The 19,417-nt window shown below is 39.4% G+C and overlaps 1 protein-coding gene across 5 annotated transcripts in view; it reads right to left on the minus strand.

Annotated features, from left to right (window-relative positions):
- The window catches only part of ATXN7 (ataxin 7), a 136,870-nt gene that overhangs the window by 15,134 nt on the left and 102,319 nt on the right, over positions 1 to 19,417 (minus strand). For all 5 annotated transcript variants that reach the window (XM_063426834.1, XM_063426833.1, XM_063426835.1 and 2 more), the window contains 4 exons: positions 19,080 to 19,348; positions 17,092 to 17,290; positions 16,678 to 16,799; positions 11,708 to 12,644 (listed from right to left, as the gene is read on the minus strand). In XM_063426834.1, the coding sequence (XP_063282904.1) occupies positions 11,708 to 12,644; positions 16,678 to 16,799; positions 17,092 to 17,290; positions 19,080 to 19,348 (1,527 nt within the window). The remainder of the gene's footprint in view (positions 1 to 11,707; positions 12,645 to 16,677; positions 16,800 to 17,091; positions 17,291 to 19,079; positions 19,349 to 19,417) is intronic.

Consider the following 19,417-nt stretch of genomic DNA (forward strand, 5'->3'; position numbering starts at 1 on the left):
GCATTTCCAGGAAGATATGTTCAGCTTCCCGAGTTTAAAGTTCAGATTCGAGTTCTGGTTCGGTTTACGGGTCTTCGGATCGCGACGAAAGAGGAAGAGGAAGAGAGTGCTACACCTTATATACTAAAAGGGGGAGGTTCCCCAATGTAGCACTGTGGAATATGTTGAATATGTATATATGTTAATGACATGTTTTCTCTTTTCACTCATTTCTCTCTTCGCTGCTGAGGGAAAATAAAAGAAAGAGAAGCATAATACTCGCCTCCGTGTCATTAATAAAATCATGACTTTACGTCATGCTACTAGTAAAATCTAGGAATTACCGCTTACTTTGACTGTACATCGACTTAAAGAAACTTGTATACAATTTGCTATCCTTCTAACACAACCCCGATTGTCTAAATAGCTTAAAAAGTCCTATAAAGGGTCTATGTCAATTAGAGATTCTGTTTTACTCCTTTAAACATACAGTCAAAATATCCGCCTGCATTTGGGCCACGGTAACGTACAGAGGGCTCAAAATGTCCACTCGCCCACTGGTGAGTAAAATTCAGCCCTGAAGAGAAATAGGTAGAAAACACAAAAAAGCTGATTTGCGTCAAGTATAAATTGATATATATATATATATATACACACACACATATACACACACACACACACACACATTCATATTTATTTCAACTGTGTGTCAAACCAAAAAGGTTGTGGGGAAAAAATTGTGATTGAAAACCCCTTCCACATAAAGTCTGTGGATAGTTAATACAATGTCAAACAAAAATCTGCACACCAGTCAAGCCATTTATTGTAATATAACACACAAAATTAAATAAAAGCCAAATAAAAAGTATTTCTGAATAGTCACAACCGGTTTCGCCCTTGGGCTTTCTCAAGTAATCAAAAAACTTGAGAATTGGCCTTTATTTCATGTTGTGTGGCATATTACAATAAATATTGTTTTTACCCTCAAAATGTTTTTTTATCCTGCATTTATTTTATCATCTTAATAGAGCCTCGCCAGGGATCATCACAACATCTACCTCTATTCATATTTATCTTTAGTGGGGATGATTCCAAGCTGATACCATTGATCATAAAGTGCTCTTAAAAGAAATTGTGAATAATTTTCATACTTTTCCACACACTTTTATTGGTTTGAAACAGTGAGCACTATATCCTGTTTTTATTCTTTCATATGCCGCTTCCACTGTGAACACTCAAAGAGAAAAATTCCAGTTTCCTCCCTGAGTGGGGATTATATCACTCAGAGCCTTATCGAAGAGCGGAATGGTGGCTCTATCCTTGCGAGTGTATTCTTTTTCTTCACATTATTGAGATGTTGAACATACTGGGTTGCACAAATTGGTTTTTCTTTTCTGCTTATATTTTACATGAGATGCCAATAACAGAACTCTCTACCTCAGTCTAAACCAAATATTTTTAAATGCCAAGGAGGACTTTTGACTGAACTACACTAAAGCATCACCTCCTCAAAGGCTTATATGTGTGTGTGTGTGTGTGTGTGTGTGTGTGTGTGTGAGATATATATTTATATTTATACACATCCATACTTATTTAAATTTATATGTGGCGCAAATCAGTTTTTTCTTGTTTTCTACCTATTGTTTTCCCTTGGATTGTTAGGGTATCCAATAAACAGAATCTGCACCATATCTCCCCCGCTCTTTGTTACTGAAGCGTAATCATTTATCTCATGGTGAGTGTGCCACTGACCCACCAGGCTTCCAGTATCAAGTAACATTTAGTCTTTACTAGTAGCGTAGAACTTTAACATTTGAGACGTAAAGAAACACTACAGAATAACATGTATTCCTGACCCTATAGTGTTAAAACCACTATCTAGACCACTGCCCTACCCCCCCACCCTTGCCCATCTAGATATAGTAAAATCTTGCTTGTATTCAAGTCTGCAGCTGCTGCCTCTGCCCCTGATTTGCCTGCTTGGCTGCCTGCCTGCCTGGCTGACATCAGCAGAAGTGATTCTCTGCACCAATCACAATGCTTTCCCATTGGACTAGCTGAACTTGTCAAGGAGGCAGATCAGGGGCAGAGCTAGCACAAGCCAAGCAAAGCCTTGGCCAATCAGCATCTCTTCTTGAATTAATGCATCTCTATGAGAAAAGTTTGTGTCTCCATGCACACGGTGGAGACACAATGTCAGTGCTGCACACTGTGTAGCACATTCCCAGGAAGCACCTCTAGTAGTAGTGGAGGTATCCCTAGGCTGTGATGTAAACCCTACATTTTCTCTGAAAAGACAGTGTTTACTGCAAAAAGCCAGAAGAGAAAGATTCTACTCACCAGAACAAATACAATAAACTGTAGTAGTTCTGGTGACTATTTTGTCCCTTTAACTTTTAGATCAAAGGTAAGAACAAGGTTTTCACATTAGTAAACCAGGACCATTAGATTAAGTAGATTGCTTTACTTATAGACTACATTGTTTTCATTGGTACCAGACCAATTTCTTTTTTTTTTTTTTAAACCAGAAACAACTTTTGCCTAATTTCACAGAAAAATGTGTAAAGATTTTGAATAATAGCGGGTACAAGAACAAGTAGATTACAAGCTGAAGTATATATATATATATATATATATATATATATATATATATAAGTATATATATATATATATATATATATATATGTATATATATATATATATATATATATATATATATATATATATATATATATTTATATTTGTGTTAAGGGCTCATGATAGTACAGAAGATACAAACACTGATAAGTGTAGGATGGTATTAAAAGAGCAAGTCGGTTGTGGTGTGCCGGAACCGACGATGAGGTAGGCCTGTAAATAAAGAGGGCCCACCAAGAAGAAATGTAAAGAGAAAAGGAGTTAATAATGAGGAGTGGGTGGGAGGGTGATGCAGCGCTGACCTCGAACGATATGGAGCCAGGTAAGGGGTTTCCCTTAAGTAGGGAAGAGGTGTGTCATACGCCCCTCCCACAATTACAGGCCAAAAGGCCTTAATACTTGTGTTAAGGGCTCATGATAGTACAGAAGATACAAACACTGATAAGTGTAGGATGGTATTAAAAGAGCAAGTCGGTTGTGGTGTGCCGGAACCGACGATGAGGTAGGCCTGTAAATAAAGAGGGCAAAAGTAGAAAATCAAATTTATTACATACCAGCAATATACATACTTTAACCAGACATGTCTTGAAAGGCATTTCTTACTTCTTGTACCGGGTTAGGTATGTATCTAGAGTAAGCAGATGATTTCCAGCGCCCTAGTGACTTGATAACATGAACTGGAATGTTTGCACTGGATGCTGTGGAGGCCGCTCCTATGCGGAAGGAGTGGCCCGAATAGTTAGCTGATTTGAGGCCCAGCTGTGTAAGTAAAGACCTGACGTGTGTCATAAAGGTGGTGGTAGTGAGTACCGAACCTTGTAGACTGAAAGTGGTTGAGATGGTGGTTCGTTGTTATGCTGGGTATATGAGTCCAGTAGTTTGACGGGGCTCCACCTGTTGTGAGTAGTATAGTACTTAACCTCTACTGAAAGTGCATGTTGACTGGTTTTGGAGTGAGGCAGAGTCAAGATATAATAGTCCATGTGTTTTGTTAAGTGTGAATGAAGTAGGATGTGAGTGGACTGTGTTGTGCTGATGGCGGTAAATTCTCTTGGTCTCAAGAAACCATAAACAAGGCTACGTATATGGCGGTTTTAACGATGAGGTTTGTGTTGTTGGCAAAGGGTTTAAATCTAGTGAATTGTATAAGTCTTTAAAAATATGGAAATCTATGGGTAGCCTCTGGGCCGTACGTGGGGGTTCGGATCTCTGAATACCCCTAAGGATGTTCTTAATTGGTAGGAGGACACTTGATTTGTCTGGTTGTAAAGTTAGCATGTGATGTTGGATGCCTGTCAGATATGGTTTGATTGTGTTGTATGATAGTTTGAGTTTGAGGTGGCAAAAAGAAGCAAAGCCCAGACAGGATGTCACGATGAAAGGTTGTAAGATGTTGTGTTCAGAAAGGAATCTTTAAATCAAATGAAAGCTCTATCGTAAGTTTCCCGGGTATTAGTAGACAGTGCTAATTGGGACAATGTTCTGCTATGTTGCATAATAGCATCTAGTCCATTACTAGATGGTGGAATAGTGGGGTGTTCGTGGCTGTGAGTGCGGCTGACGGGAGTATTTGACGAAAAGCCTGGAAATTAAAGCGAGACAAATTGTCAGCAGCAGTGTTACATACACCTGGAACATGAATACAAAACAAGAGAAAATTATGACATGCAGCCAGCCAAGTGAGTTTCCTCAAGAATCTCATAATGGTCAGTGATTTGGATCGGCCTTGTTTATAATGTGACAAGTTACTTGGTTGTCTGAGTAGCAACGTACAGACGAACCTGCCCATAAATGCACCCATGCCACAGCAACCGTCACGATGGGATATATCTCAAACAGAGCTGAGGTAGTGGAAAAACCCTCCAGGTCCTGAACTTCTGAAGGCCAGCTGCCCCAAAGCCATTCGTTCCTGAAAAATTGCTGCAAAACCTGTGGTAGACGCCGCGTCTGACCAAATGGTAGGTGAGGAGTCAGACAATTTTGGAAGGAACATGCTTTTACCATTCAAGGTGGTTAAAAATTTTCTCCACATAATTACGCCTGCCGTGGCTTGGGTATCCAGGGGTGACCTGTGTCCATCATGTCTAAAAGTGGGAAACATGTAAAGGAGATGTGAGATGAAAGCCCGGCCTTGAGGTATGATGCGAATGGCAAAATTCAGTGACCCAAGCAGAGACTGTAATTCTTGCGGTTGCAAGTACCGAGTTGTATGTAGAGATTATGTTGATCAGAATGTTTTCTACCTTGGGCGTGGCAGGCTAGCTTGCATGGTGGCTGAGTCTAGTATGATACCCAGGAATGTGATGAAGGTATCTGGTCCTTCAGTCTTGGTGGAGGAGACTGGGACACCCACCTGTTAGAATAGACTGATGGTTTCTTTTAGGCTACTGGGAGGGGAAATATTCTCCTCGACCAGTAAGAAATCATCCAGATAATGTATAACTGTAGGGCATCTGGCTATATTTAATAAAACCAGCATAGGGTTTCGGCGAATACGTCGAAAATGGCCGGACTACTTTGGAACCTAAATGTTAAACGTGAGCAAAATAGTAGTTCCCTGCCCACTTGATACCATGCAGGTGACACAGTGTAGGGTGGATAGGCAGTAACTTGAAAGCATTGTGATATCAGTCTTACTGAGCCATGCTCCGGCCCCTGCCTGCATGATAGCCGTAATGGCGTGATCTATGGTGGAATATTGCAGTGAAAATTCCTCAGAGGGTATGAGGGAGTTCAGACTAGGAGTGGCAGAGGTGTGAGGTGTTGATAGATCAATGATAAGTCACTGTTTGTGAGAAGATTTCCCCGTGACAATACCGATGGGGTTTGTCCGCTATGTGGTGAACGGAGGGGACTGGAAGGGCCCCCATAGGAATTCCTCTGCCACTTCCTGGCTATGAGTGTCTCCACCGCTGTAGGGTTTGTTGTGCGGATTGTAAATTAGGACATTCCAGGATTCCGGAAGGCATGTGTATGAGGCCTGTGTGAATCCTTCTGATAGACCCGAGATAATGAATTCCACCAAATGTCTAGATGGATGATGTGGCAGTAATGTCGTAAGTACAGAAATGTTTATTGATGTTAAGTATAGTTTTGGGATACATTTTATTTGGACACAGATTTAGCATGTGCCCTGAAACAGATGGCTGGAGAAAGTGATTGCAACTCAACCAGTGCTGGAGGGGTCGCAGCGGCCAACCCAGCCATGGTAAGGGGTGTAGTGACCGATTCCCTAGGGGTGATACTGGCAGGCTAACTAGGCCTGAAAGGCGAAAAATTCATCTTGTTTTGTGACAGGTGAGGCCCTGCTAGTTGCCAAGTGGCTATGAGAGGCTCTGTCTATGAGTTGGCGCGAGGGGTTATTGAGGCCACCCGTCGTAGTGGCAGGAATCGTAGGCCTCTCGGTGATAGTAAAAGAAAACAGGGGGACGGAGTGACAGGTGAGGCCCTCTCTATAATATTGCGAGGCGGCTAACTCACGTGTGGCCCGATGGCGTTTGCCTCCGAAACGTTGAGGCGGGGTGTTGGCCTCGCGGACCACTAAACGATAGGCAGAAATGCCAAGAAGGGAGGTACCTATTTGGGCCTATACCCCTAACTTGCCAGTACTCTATGGCCTAGAAGAATGAAACGTATGTGAACTACAACGTGAGCAGGCTTACGTACCTGGTAGTATGTATGAAGTTTTGAGATTCGACAGGTATGAAAACCTGGATAAACCTAAAAAGGGATAGAGTGAGAATGGATCCTGTGAGACCTGTGTAATCTGTATAGGCTGGGATTAGGGCTTCTAGCAGTATGTGTGGGAGGTGTAAAATCTATGAGTATGATAGTGACATGACTGCCCATGCTTGGTGACAAGCGTTACGCTGAGTCCGATACCTGGAAGCAGGGGATTGGCCGTGTAATGTGTATATATGGAAGGTGATCAGATGATATGCATGTCACTAAACTGATCTGGGAATGCAAGGGACTTTTTAATGTGAAGTGACAATATGCAGAATCATAAATGTTGCTGTAAAGTGACGTATGAATGTATGAACCAGAACGTGTGATTCAAAACCGAAAGTCTTGTGAGACGTATATGCCGTGTTCTTGAATACTCGTGTTACGTCGTCTGAGTGTGTCAAGAAAAGGCCTGAGTTTGTAAATGCCATGTGAAATGACAATCTATGCAGAAAATGTTGTAACGTGACGTATGAGTGGTTGAACCAATGCGTGTGATTCAACCCGAAACCCTCTGTGGAAGGTAGGACGGTGTTCTTATATACTCGTGGTATATCGTATGAGCATGATAAGAAATGGCCTGAATAGTTAGTGCCATGTAATCGTAATGTACATGGTTGTAATAACATCATATCTCCATTATACTCTTTGAAAATAGGACCGTGTCCTTGAACTCGTGGTATGTCGTACGAGCATGACAGAAAAAGGAGCCGTAATGTAGGCTAACCATAACAGTAATATACATGTAATATCTGCATTGTAAAATAAAACTATTATTAAAACCATATATATATATATATATATAATAAGCAAACTGAAACAAAATAGACAACCTAAGATCGTGTAAAATAAGTATTTGAAAGTTTAACCGATTACTGTGCAGGAAACGTATGATTGGTTGGATCAGTACGTGTGATTCAACCAGAGTATGCATGAAAAGGAATTAAATCCTTGTGTCATGGTTAACAACAAAGAAATGAGGCCTGTAACGTAGGCTGATTTAATTGTAATGAAATGGATAATTATATTAAAAAACAAAAAAAAAACTCCAGTAAGCGTGGGAGTCCAATGTCTATACAGAAATGTTAGCTGGTTTCATACCCTTGATGTAATAAGTGATACCTTAAAAATAGCATGAAAATGGTCTGTCTATTTAACCAAGCAACTTTTTAACCAAATGTAAATACATGAAATGATGAAATGTAACTCACGAAAAAGATCTATGTGAATACATAGCAGAATAACCGAATCTTAGTATGAAGGGAAACAGAAGTTAGCATGAATAGCTTAACCGTATGCATTTTAATGCGAACAGCAATCGTGCATAGAATATACTATGAATAAGTGCCGACCAGAAAACACAAACCGAAATGACAATCATTTAAATGAAGCAAGGTTGGTTTTTACATGAAATGCAATAATGTCTGAGAAGCCTGTAGTACACTGAATGACCGGTAGGGGTCAGTGTGTAGGCGAAAATGCAGTGGTTCGATGGTTTTTACATGAAATGCAATAATGTCTGAGAAGCCTGTAGTACACTGAATGACTGGTAGGGGTCAGTGTGTAGGCGAAAATGCAGTGGTTCGATGGTTTGTACATGAAATGCAATAATGTCTGAGAAGCCTGTAGTACACTGAATGACCGGTAGGGGTCAGTGTGTAGGCGAAAATGCAGTGGTTCGTTGGTTTGTACATGAAATGCGATAATGTCTAAGAAGCCTGTAGTACACCCAAAGACCAGTAGGGGGTTTAAACGAATGATATGCATGAACATGCAATGGTTTTAGAACAGACTTAGACAAAATGCAGCTGTAAAGTGAGGACCTGACCCGTGCATGGTGCCGTGGGACTGATGCCTGGCATAACGGGTAGGTTGACTTACAGTTTGTGAGTCACTTGGACACCATCCACGGCGATGGATTGAAGAAAGAAGGTGGTAGGCCGGAAAAGCCTGTGGCTGGATTCCTGACACAGCTCTGCTTGAAAAACCTCATGGAGTAATCAGGTAAAATGGCGTCTGGATGACCCGGAAGTGGAAATGATGCAGCGCTGACCTCGAACGATATGGAGCCAGGTAAGGGGTTTCCCTTAAGTAGGGAAGAGGTGTGTCATACGCCCCTCCCACAATTACAGGCCAAAAGGCCTTAATACATATAAAAAAATTATTATTAGTTTAAAAAAAAACAAAAAAAAAACCCAAAAAAACAACCCTCAAAACAAACAAAAAACTCTACAGTAAATAACCTCCTTGTAAAAGGGGTCAGATTTTTATCAGGATTTCTATTATTACATTTACTTAACCCATATATTTAATAAATAGCGGTGTGTAAATAAAACAACAACGAAAAACACAAAATCTGCTTGTCCAAGGTTTCAGATTGGAAACTCTGTCTAGAGTCCTAGACCTTGAGAGAGTTATTCACTAGACTCAGAATTTTCACAAATTATATCCAAATACAAAAAAAAACTGACTGGAGAAAATTCTGAACTGGGGAAATGTCTAAACTTGGTTATATTAATAACTCTTTGCCTCAGTTTATCATGGAGATTAAATTTGTCAACATTCTGTTTAGTAAATAACCAATTCATCCTCTTCACCAGAGAGTGTGTGTGGTGGCTGTGTAATATGTATGCACGTGGTGGCCGTGTATAGTGTGCATGTGGGTGGTTGTGGAAAGAGTGTGTGCGTGATAGCTGTGCATTCAGTTAGTAATGTAAGTGGAGTGGACTGGGTGTAATGTTTTTGTGTGCTCTATGTTTTTTTTAACCCCTAGGATTAGCTTTCTATAGAGATGGGGCTATAATTCACAGTGGTCTAGCGAAAGATTAAACTCCCTGGTGGTTGAGTGGAAGCCGCTTGAGGTGAGCTCGCCACAGAAATCATTCCCTCGCAGTTCCTGCACTAAGTGAGTCAGAGGCTGGGACTGGAGGGAAACCACCTGAGGTGCAGACCATAGCAAGCATGAACTCCTAGGCTACTTTGTAGCAATGCTGCTGCTTAAGGCAGGGATAAAAAAAAACTGCCTGCCAGGCACTTGGATTTACATGTCCCAGTTGTTGGGTGATAGGAATTCTTAACCCATGAATATACATTTAGGACAGCGGTGCCCAAAAGGTACATCCCTAGATGTTGTAGAACAACAACTCCCATGATGCTTTGCATGCCTTTCATAAGATAAAGCATCATGGAAGCTGTAGTTTTAAAACATCCTTTTGGGTACCCCTAATTTAAGAGGTGTGGTACCTAATATAAATACAGCAATCAATGCCTCTTTATCCTGTAACTGGGTGCACCTTCTGTTACCACTCATGCATGGTTATGCATTGAGAAAGACAGAAGGTGATAAATAAAACAACGTTTCTATTTCTAACCATTTGCCATGTGTGCTATAGCTGCCTGGTCTGAACTGTCATTTACTAAATATTTAATAATAATAATAATAATAAAAAAAAGTTATATGTGATTTTCATCGTTTAATTCAATGGCATAATATTCGCTTTAAAGGACCACTATAGTGCCAGGAAAACAAACTTGTTTACCTGTCACTATATAACCCTTAGGTCCCCCCCACCCTAAGGGCCCCCCTCCCGCTGGGCTAAAGGTGTTAAAACCCCTTCAGTTACTTACTTTAATACAGCGCCGGGCTCCCTCGGCACTGGTGACATCTCCTCCTCGCCGATGTCAGCTCCCGAGTGGAATGGAATGTGCATGCGCGGCAAGAGCTGCGGATGCATTCAAACAGTCCATAGGAAAGCATTTCTCAATGCTTTCCTATGGACGTCCTGCGTGCTCAATGCGATTTTCGCATCCAGTGTCGCAGAAGCGCCTCTAGCGGCTGTCAGGAAGACGGCCACTAGAGGCTGGATTAACCCTGCAATGTAAAACTGCTATGTTTACATCTGAAGGGTTAAAACCTGGGGGACCTTCCACCCAGACCACTTCATTGAGCAGAAGTGATCTGGGTGACTATAGTGTCCTGCTGACTCCTAAGTATGCTTGTGCAGTACTAATATAGCCAAGAGCAAAAGTGTTCAAAATTATTGCTACAGCCCTTCCCTGATATCCTCACATGCTACAAACTTTAAATGAGTTAGAAAGTAAAAAGGCTGTACAATAAGAGGAGTCTATCAAACATTTAAATCCCTTTCCTCAGAGTTTTACAAGGACAAACATACAACACATTTTGCACTGGTTTAAAGAAAAAAAAAATTAAATGTTTTTCATTAGTTACCTTAAAATAATACATTTTATTAATTTTATCTGATTATATAAAAATAACCTTGTGCATTTTTATGTTCTTTTACAGTCCCTTTCCACAAGAGCAGAGTGAAGTCTTGCAGTGTGCACAAGAGCAGTGTGAAGTCTTGCAATGTGCACAAGAGCAGTGTGAAGTCTTGCAATGTGCACAAGAGCAGTGTGAAGTCTTGCAATGTGCACTGTGCACAAGAGCAGTGTGAAGTCTTGCAATGTGCACTGTGCACAAGAGCAGTGTGAAGTCTTGCAATGTGCACTGTGCACAAGAGCAGTGTAAAGTCTTGCAATGTGCACTGTGCACAAGAGCAGTGTGAAGTCTTGCAATGCGCACTGTGCACAAGAGCAGTGTGAAGTCTTGCAATGCGCAATGTGCACAAGAGCAGTGTGAAGTCTTGCAATGTGCAATGTGCACAAGAGCAGTGTGAAGTCTTGCAATGTGCAATGTGCACATGTAGCTTGAAGTTAATTGATTGAAATTGGATTTAAAGCACTTCTTTGAAGCTATATAAGAAGAATGCACATACACAACCTGCTTCACCACTGTGCCCTAGAGAAAGGGGTTCACAAAGACACAACTAAAATGTAGGGACAATAAGCTTAGATTAGAAGGCAGAAACATTTTCTACACACATGCACACATCCATATATTATGCATTTTTATATATATAAAAAAAAAAATACATTGCTAAACAAGAGGGCTGCACTCACCTGAACATGCATACATTATAAGGGTGCTGCTGGGGCCTTTTCATACAACATACAAGATCCAGCACATTTGTTTATTCACATAATGTAATAGTTTTATTTAAAAATACCTCGCCTAGACGAAAAATAATTGCGGGGTCGATGATCACACATTGCAAAAGCCTGCCACAACGTCAATGTAATATATATATATATATTTATTATATTTATATATATATTCGATTTTAATTAAATAAAAAGAATGTGGTTATTCTGCTATATGGATTTTACATGTGGAAGAAATACCTCAGTTTCTGTTTTTAAAGGACACTGAAGCAACATAAATTGGCAGATATATGTCAAGGTCTCCCCCCTCCCTCCTCCTTTTTTTTTTTAAAGATGTAACGCAGCAGATGAACTAGCCTACCTGATGACGAAGTGTGTTATTCGTCAGCGCCTGTGTTCCTGGAATTACGCTGTTGTGTTTCGTGTGAACATTGTTCACTGGTGGCAGTTTGGCAACCTTAGTGGGTTTGCTATTATTGGTAATGCTGCTTGAACTGGCCGAACACTTCCGCTTCTTCCCCGTGAATTTGTCCAGGGAAAAGCTATTGTGCGAGTTCGCAGTCTGTTCGCTAGTCTGGTGAACGAACGGACCAAGCGACAACGTGGAGTCACTGCTGTTCATCACTATGCTCATTCTTTTTATGGATTCCGCAGGGTTTCCTATCGGAGGACCCCTCCCTGATTGGTCGCTTTTAAGACTCACAGAATTAGTTTTATTGTTCACAAAATTGAGGCCGATACTGTGTGAGCTGCAATGGGACAAAGTCGTCACCGGAGAATGGTAGCTCCCAGAGTTTGCCACACAGTTTTTCCTAAAAGACTCCGTGGAATGCGAAGGGGGATGTGCTAGCTGCTGAGGTGGGGAGCTGTTTTTCCGTTTCTTTCCTGAGCTGCCTCCGCTGTTGCTACTGGCATTGCTGCAGTTGACGCTGCTGGCTGGAGATTCCTTAGGTTTCAGAGACTTGCTGGATTTCAACTTTTGAGGTTTGCTGGAGACTGGGGAAGGGGACGAGGAAAGCACTGACGGTGTGGAAGGGGAAGAAGACACTTGTCTGGATTGCATACTACTGACAGGGTCCGTTGCACCCAAAGCTGCAGGGTGAGAGTTTAGTGTAGTTCCATGAGAGAGGACTTTGTCAAGCGATGAACAGGGAGAGGTCACAAATGCAGGAGAGGCGGATATTGTGCTGGGTGAGAGGAAACCCGTGCTGTTTGCGCCATGTGACGCAGGCATTGAGTTTGTGCTGGCCCGGTGTGGAGTATGCGCGGACGAGTTGCTAGATGCTGGAGGAATTTTCCTATTGAAAAGAAAAAAAAAATTCTTATCAGTATTAATACAAAAACAAATACAGCAATACATACATATAGTTTTTTGTTCCTCACTTTTATTATAATTAAATACCACTCAGTTTGTGGTTTTATACTCTAAATGGAGCAATATCTGAGGAAATGCACAGGTTCACTGGGTTACAGCACGACTACCAAACACTAATGCCAGGGCCAGATTTAGTGTGCATAGTCAGGGAGCTATCGCTACACTAATATTTCAGCGTCGCAGTGGAATTAAGTGACGCTTTCTTCTGCAGCATTAAGAGAAATCCTCTGTACTAGAAATCAAACATGTGCACGTGAATACATTAATTTTTTTTTTATTGGTTTTCAGTTTGCCCGACATTCGTTGACGTGACAGCCAAAATTCGATAAAAGTTTTCATATAGTTACCAATTTTCAGTCGTAATGCCGGAGAATGGAAAAGATCTCTGCAGTGGATCAAAACCGCTAAGAAATGTAAACACTACTGATGAGATTAATTCTCTCCAAATGGTGTTAAGTCTCTCTCTCTCTCTCTCTCTGTCACTCCATCACCAGCTACTAGCGCTCTCATAACACAACAAATGATGCTAGTTCATTGGCTGCAGTTTTGCACACGATAACAAATGTAACCATACAAAAATTTGAAACTGAGCCGTTCATGCATTCTTTACATATTGATTGTGGCGGAACCAGCCTCGCCACTGGGCATTGGAGAAGACTGATTGCCAGCCTCCTGCCCTGTTACTATGGACCCTCTCATCAGCCCGTGCTATACTTAAACCTCATGGCGATTTGACTGTGTTTGTGGAATCTGAGCGCTGTTTGGATATGTTGAGCGCTCAGATCCAAGCCATCTGGGGATAGGTTGAATGTGGGGGTTCTGTTCAGTATGATAGGAATTATGTATTTTTGCTGTTGTTGTGAATAGAGACATTTTCTGTACCTGGAGATAGTTTGCTTACCACACCCAGTTAAGCCAATTATCTCCAGGATAGAGGACTATGTGGAACTGGTTTTGGCTGGAAATCCATGCTGCAGTGGTCACAAAGGACCTCGACCTAACTTTTAAACCACTGGAAGGAATTGTCTGATTTTTGAGTATGTTTGTATTTAGAGTATGCTGATTCTGAAAATGTTTTATGTGAATGTGATGTATACTTTTGGAGTTATGAATATTGTGCAAAACTGTGTATTTTCCTGCCTGTGATAATTAAGTTAGTCTATTGTGTTGAGATAATTGTATCACAGGCAGAGGGGAGGATTTCTGCTAGCATGAATGGGAGTGTTTAGTTGTGTTGTAATGTATTGATTGGTTGTTCTTCAAAACCCTGTGGGCAGTACTATGTTTGTAAAATGGGCATAAAAGCAGAGTGTTGGATTAAAAGCTTCAGTTCTACTTCACCCTCAATTTGGAGTGTCGTCTCTTATTGGGGGAATCTGCTACAAGGGATTGCTAGGCTAATCATACTCCCTTGCTATATCACTACTAAGCTCTTGTAAGAGTTTGTTCCTGTCTTGCTCTCTGAAGGAGTCTACAGTGGTTATGGTGTCGGCTCAGGAAGCGCTAGCAGCATCCATCAACGGATGTACCCAGTCAGGGTGCCAGGTGATCAGTTACATTGATTTTCAGAAAAAAATATTAAAAACTAAAATTTTCGATCATTGTAACATTTGTCAGAAAAACAAATGCACATGTCTTGTAGAAGTTATCAGGTAAGTAGACTATTGTGTAGATAGTGTTTGCTAGCAACATGCTGTGGACACATATATTTACCTGTTAATAAAAGGTTAACTTTAAAGCATCACTCCAAATGCCTGGAAAATAGTCATAGGAACAGTATAATCACCATAGCACCAGTGTTGAAAGAAACATTGCAAATTGTTTTGGTGGAGTAAAATGTCAAACCAAAACCGTCTATTTTGTCTGAGGTCCTCAAATGACCTTTCTTCTCCAGATTACTATGACCCTTAGAACATATTTTGAAAACCCCTAATATTTCATAATCGGTACATCTCAATACTCTATATTTTTACAATCTCTTCTTTGAATGAAGGAGGGAGGATTTCCAAATGAAGTAGCAGTGTAGACAGTGGAGTGAACTTTTAACATATTATACCTTCTCATCCAGTGTTACAATCTGCCTTTGGGCAATTCATTTTAAAAGGGTTAATTAGTAGAGAACACTTGTAATTCAGAGTATCTGTTGAAGGAAAGCTGAATAATGATGACAGATTTATAGATTTAAATTATCCCATGGAACATGGTTAGAAAATCTGAGAGAAAAAAACAACAACTTTAAACCGAAAGGTTAGAAGGTAGTGATTTTGATAAAATTCCCTCCAGTTTATTTAGAATTTTGAAGGAAGTGAGGGAATATTTTTTTCATGCATTTTTTCCCCATTTTCTAAATTGAGTATTTTTATAATTCATTAGGCAAGGGATTAAACTTCAGTCTGGAGGTCATCTCGCCCATTCTCAGTTTATTTTTCAGAACACCCCTTGGCTGAACAAAACAAAAAACACCAAGGAGGAAGATATGGTTGCAGCTCCATTATAATATATAAAAACAAACCATTACATAATTCTCTTTTTTGTCATTTGCTAAAATTCTAGTCACATGGATGGATAACAAACTGTCAATTCCAGCTGAGTAGAAAGTGATTAACTGATCACCTTGCTAGCCAGTAGCTTTAGAAATGGTTAAATGATCAGAAAGTAAAAGAGAATGTAATAATAGGTGAGCCTGTAGGGATATTTGATGTCTAGGGATTTACCATGTTGCCAACAGTTTAAAGATCTAATTATGAAGTGGGCAGAGCCCAAAATCTAGCCCTATGCAGTACAATGAAAATGCTTCTGTAAGGCTTGGCAAAATAAAAACTAAAAGAAAATAAAAAATATACAATCAGCCAGTAAGGTAACAATGACCAAAAATAATCGTTACAATAATTACAAAACCTGTCAAAAACAAAAAAAAACAACCCAAATACAATAAACAATCTAGATAAGATTTCCTAATTTCTGCATTTAGCTTAAATAGGGTATACTAAAGCAAAATAATGATATTCTTTGCTGAAAACTATTTTGGTGAAATATTTTGTAATCAACTCATTTAAAGTGTGGGGATATTCATTACTTAAAATTGGTAAAATGATCTATTATCAACTAAATTAAAGTGTGGCCTGTGACTTCATTAATCCACGGGATCTGCACTGTTAGGAAAGGGGAAAAACACCAGTGTCAAATTCTACCAATTATTAAACGTGTTTTCCAAAGACTGCCAACTAAATTAAAATATGTTACAAACATAGGCACAATATTGCTTTTAAAAGTAAAAAATAAAAAGACTAACCTTTTCCCATATTTGTTATTGTTTTAGTTCAAAAATAATATTTTTAAGTTGTATTAAGTGGTTAAAGAAGTTGTTTCGAACTGAAAGCCAACTTGGGTAGAATAGTCAAACTGTAAACATTTCTAATTTTGGCATAACATTTTTAATTTGCTTTTAATTCATTTGACTTTGCTAAACGAGGGGATAACTTCCCTCATGACTTGCATGCTCCACTAAACTGATGTCCTGAATTTATACTTAAAAAGAGGCATTTCTAACAAAATGCCTTGAGTTTATACCTCTTACTTGCCACGTACTTGCCCTTATTTCTGAAGCGTCATACATTATATTATTACACTTTGAAAAAGAGAAGGATTTCCTCTACCCCTTAATGACCAAACTTCTGTAATAAAAGGGAATCATGACATGTCACACATGTCATGTGTCCTTAAGAGGTTAAAGCACCTGGAAATCTGTTCAAATGATTTTCTACCTGACTAATTAGAGCTTCCTTCCATTGTGTCTTGTTGTAATATTTTATATCCTCTGTATTTAGGGAACGCCATTTAGGTTTTTCAAAGCACTGTGCGCTTTTCTGGAACTTAAGGGTTTAAAAAATAAAATGTTTACTCTGATAAATCATAAATATATACAATCACATATCATAAGCTGATCTATGTCGTACCGCCACATCTGGGAGTTAAGATGCTTGTCCACCATAAAGTTAAGTGCACATCGGATATGGTCCCACCGTTTGTCAAACACATAATATCCTCTTCCAATCTGCCGGCTGCCGAAGGCGCAAAACTAAAAAAATAAAAAGAGAAAATAAAACACAAAGAGTAGCTTAGTATAAAACCATTAACTAGGTGCAAGTTCAATCATAATTGCCTTGGCTCACAAAACAGACTATAGCATATATTTCTCAGTGTTATGGATTATTTATTGGTTTTTATAAACTGTAATTCCTGATCAAAGAAAAGCAAACTATATGATGGCCCTTCTCCTGTGCTAATTTACATAACAAAACACACTTGGCATTGTCTGTCTGTTCTCTTCTTCACTTTATGACTAATATATCATAGTATGGGATTCTTACCGCTGCTGGTCGAGGGTGATGATCTGAGTAATGACAATCCAGTTTTTCGGCAGTTTCTTCTTTGTCATCCCCTTCCCCTTCATCACTAGATAACCGAGAGGTTGGCTCAGCTGCGGATACTACTGGATGAGGAGATTCATGCACAGAAGGCGAGTCACTTGGGGCATTCCCACTGTGCTGCGCCGGGTAGCTTGAAGGCCTAAAAAGGTCAATGGAACACAAAGGTTGGTGTTATTTATTTACACAATACAATATGTTCTTAAATAACTAAATAAACTTAAATAAATTAATTAGCTACATACATACATATATACATACACACACACACACACACACACCATAAAATATGTACCATCCAATTTCTAACGAAGTACCGATAGGTAGTGACATTCAATATGCATTTAAAACAGTTCCACACAACAGGTTGCTAATAAAAGTGAGATCTTGTTCTTGAAAAGAAAATTGGCTTAAAAACATATTGCGGAGAGTAGCTGTAAATGGAACATTAGCAAATTGGACAAAAGTTGTAAGTGAAGTGGATTCTGTTCTGTGTCTACTTCTCTTTAATACAATTTATAAATGATTTCCAAGTGGGCATTGCAATGCATGTGTCATTGGTTGAAGATGACAAAAAACTATATATATTTATATATGTGTATGTATATAACTTCTCTACAGAAGGTTTTGGATAATTGGGGGATTGGGCAGGCAAGGGGCAGTTTGTAATAAGGAACCAGCAAGTAACAGACATTAATAGGGTGCATTAGGGATAACAAACAAAAAGCGATTTGGAGACAATTGTAGATAAACTAGGCAGTTAAATATGTTTATATGCATAAAAAGGGGAATTGGTGGATATGATTAAAATATAATATTGCCTCTTAATTAATCAGTGGTTAAAACACCCACTTTGAATATAAAAAAGGTAAGCTACAAAATGAATAAAGGTAAGGAAAACCGTTGTGAAGACAGGCTAGAAAAACTGTATTTGTTTTCTTTAGAAGAAAAAAAAAAAAAAAGCATCTCACAGGGGATATGACAGCACTATACAAATAAATACACCAACAGTACAAACTGCTATGTGTTAACCTGTTCATTAGCAGGAACATAGAACAGACAAGTCACACATTGAGACTGGAAAATTTAGTTTTTGCACACAGCAGATTTAAGGTATATTTACAATAAGAACAATAAAGATGTGGAATTATACATCCAAAGAGGTAGTTTTATCAGATTCTGTAGAATTGTATTTTCAAAAAGTCCTGTATATTAGCTTCTTCTTTAAAAAAAAAACCAAAAAAAAAACCAACAACAAAAAACCTGAATATTAATAATAATAAAAATAATCTATGCGAGCAGGTTGTTGATCCACAGAGAAATCTGATTAAAGTAAAAAAGGATCCACCCATCCTACCCCTTTTGTGACATAATTAGCAATCACTATAAATTATTGTTTGTTATTTTTTATACCGTGGATCCAAAAGAAGGTAAAAATACTTTTTTTTTCTTTCAACGTAGATCCCTTTTATAGGCAGATTTAAAGGGGATACCCATACAGTATTTTTAAAGGCAGCTGAACACAAAATCCCTAGGAATAACGTAATGTGCATGAATGAAGATGTTTTCGTGTATGGGTGTTATATACTTTTTTTTTTTTAAATGTACCTTTCATGAGGCCAGTTTCAATTGGCAGAATACTACTTTGGGCCTAGGTGAGACTATATAAGATAAACCATTGTGTTGAAAGTTTGGAAACAAAAATAGGCATGTCATTACTTTTTTTTAAATGTACCTTTCATGAGGCCAGTTTCAATTGGCAGAATACTACTTTGGGCCTAGGTGAGACTATATAAGATAAACCGTTGTGTTGAAAGTTTGGAAACAAAAAGAGGCATGTCATTACTTCGACAACCAGATTTTTTTTAATGCAGTTTCACCCCCCCAGAACAGGCACTAAATTCATATCAACATGGGTGCAAGTGATTGACCTTGGAAGACTGGGGTTATGAATCTTGGCCTTGTTGGGTACTGAAGGCTTCACTTCAGGAGCAGTAAGTGCATGAGATGTTTGGTGCAGTTCCTGGGAAGATTTTGAAGGTACAGGATTAGGTTCCCTGAGCGCAGGCGTCGACTGCTGCTGCTGTTCCGCATGACGAATCAATTCCTTTTCCCTGGATTTGTTTTTGTGCTCTGCTAACAACACATCGAATCGTTTCTTGCGCCCTTGTACAGCTCTCCGGTATCCTAAGGAATGTGTCTGAAGAAGAAAAAACAAAAAACAGTCACTATAGAAATATTTTCTATGCAAGCAATGATGCAATAAATG

This window comes from Pelobates fuscus, chromosome 7 (genome assembly GCF_036172605.1).
Source record: "Pelobates fuscus isolate aPelFus1 chromosome 7, aPelFus1.pri, whole genome shotgun sequence".
Lineage (NCBI taxonomy): Eukaryota > Metazoa > Chordata > Amphibia > Anura > Pelobatidae > Pelobates > Pelobates fuscus.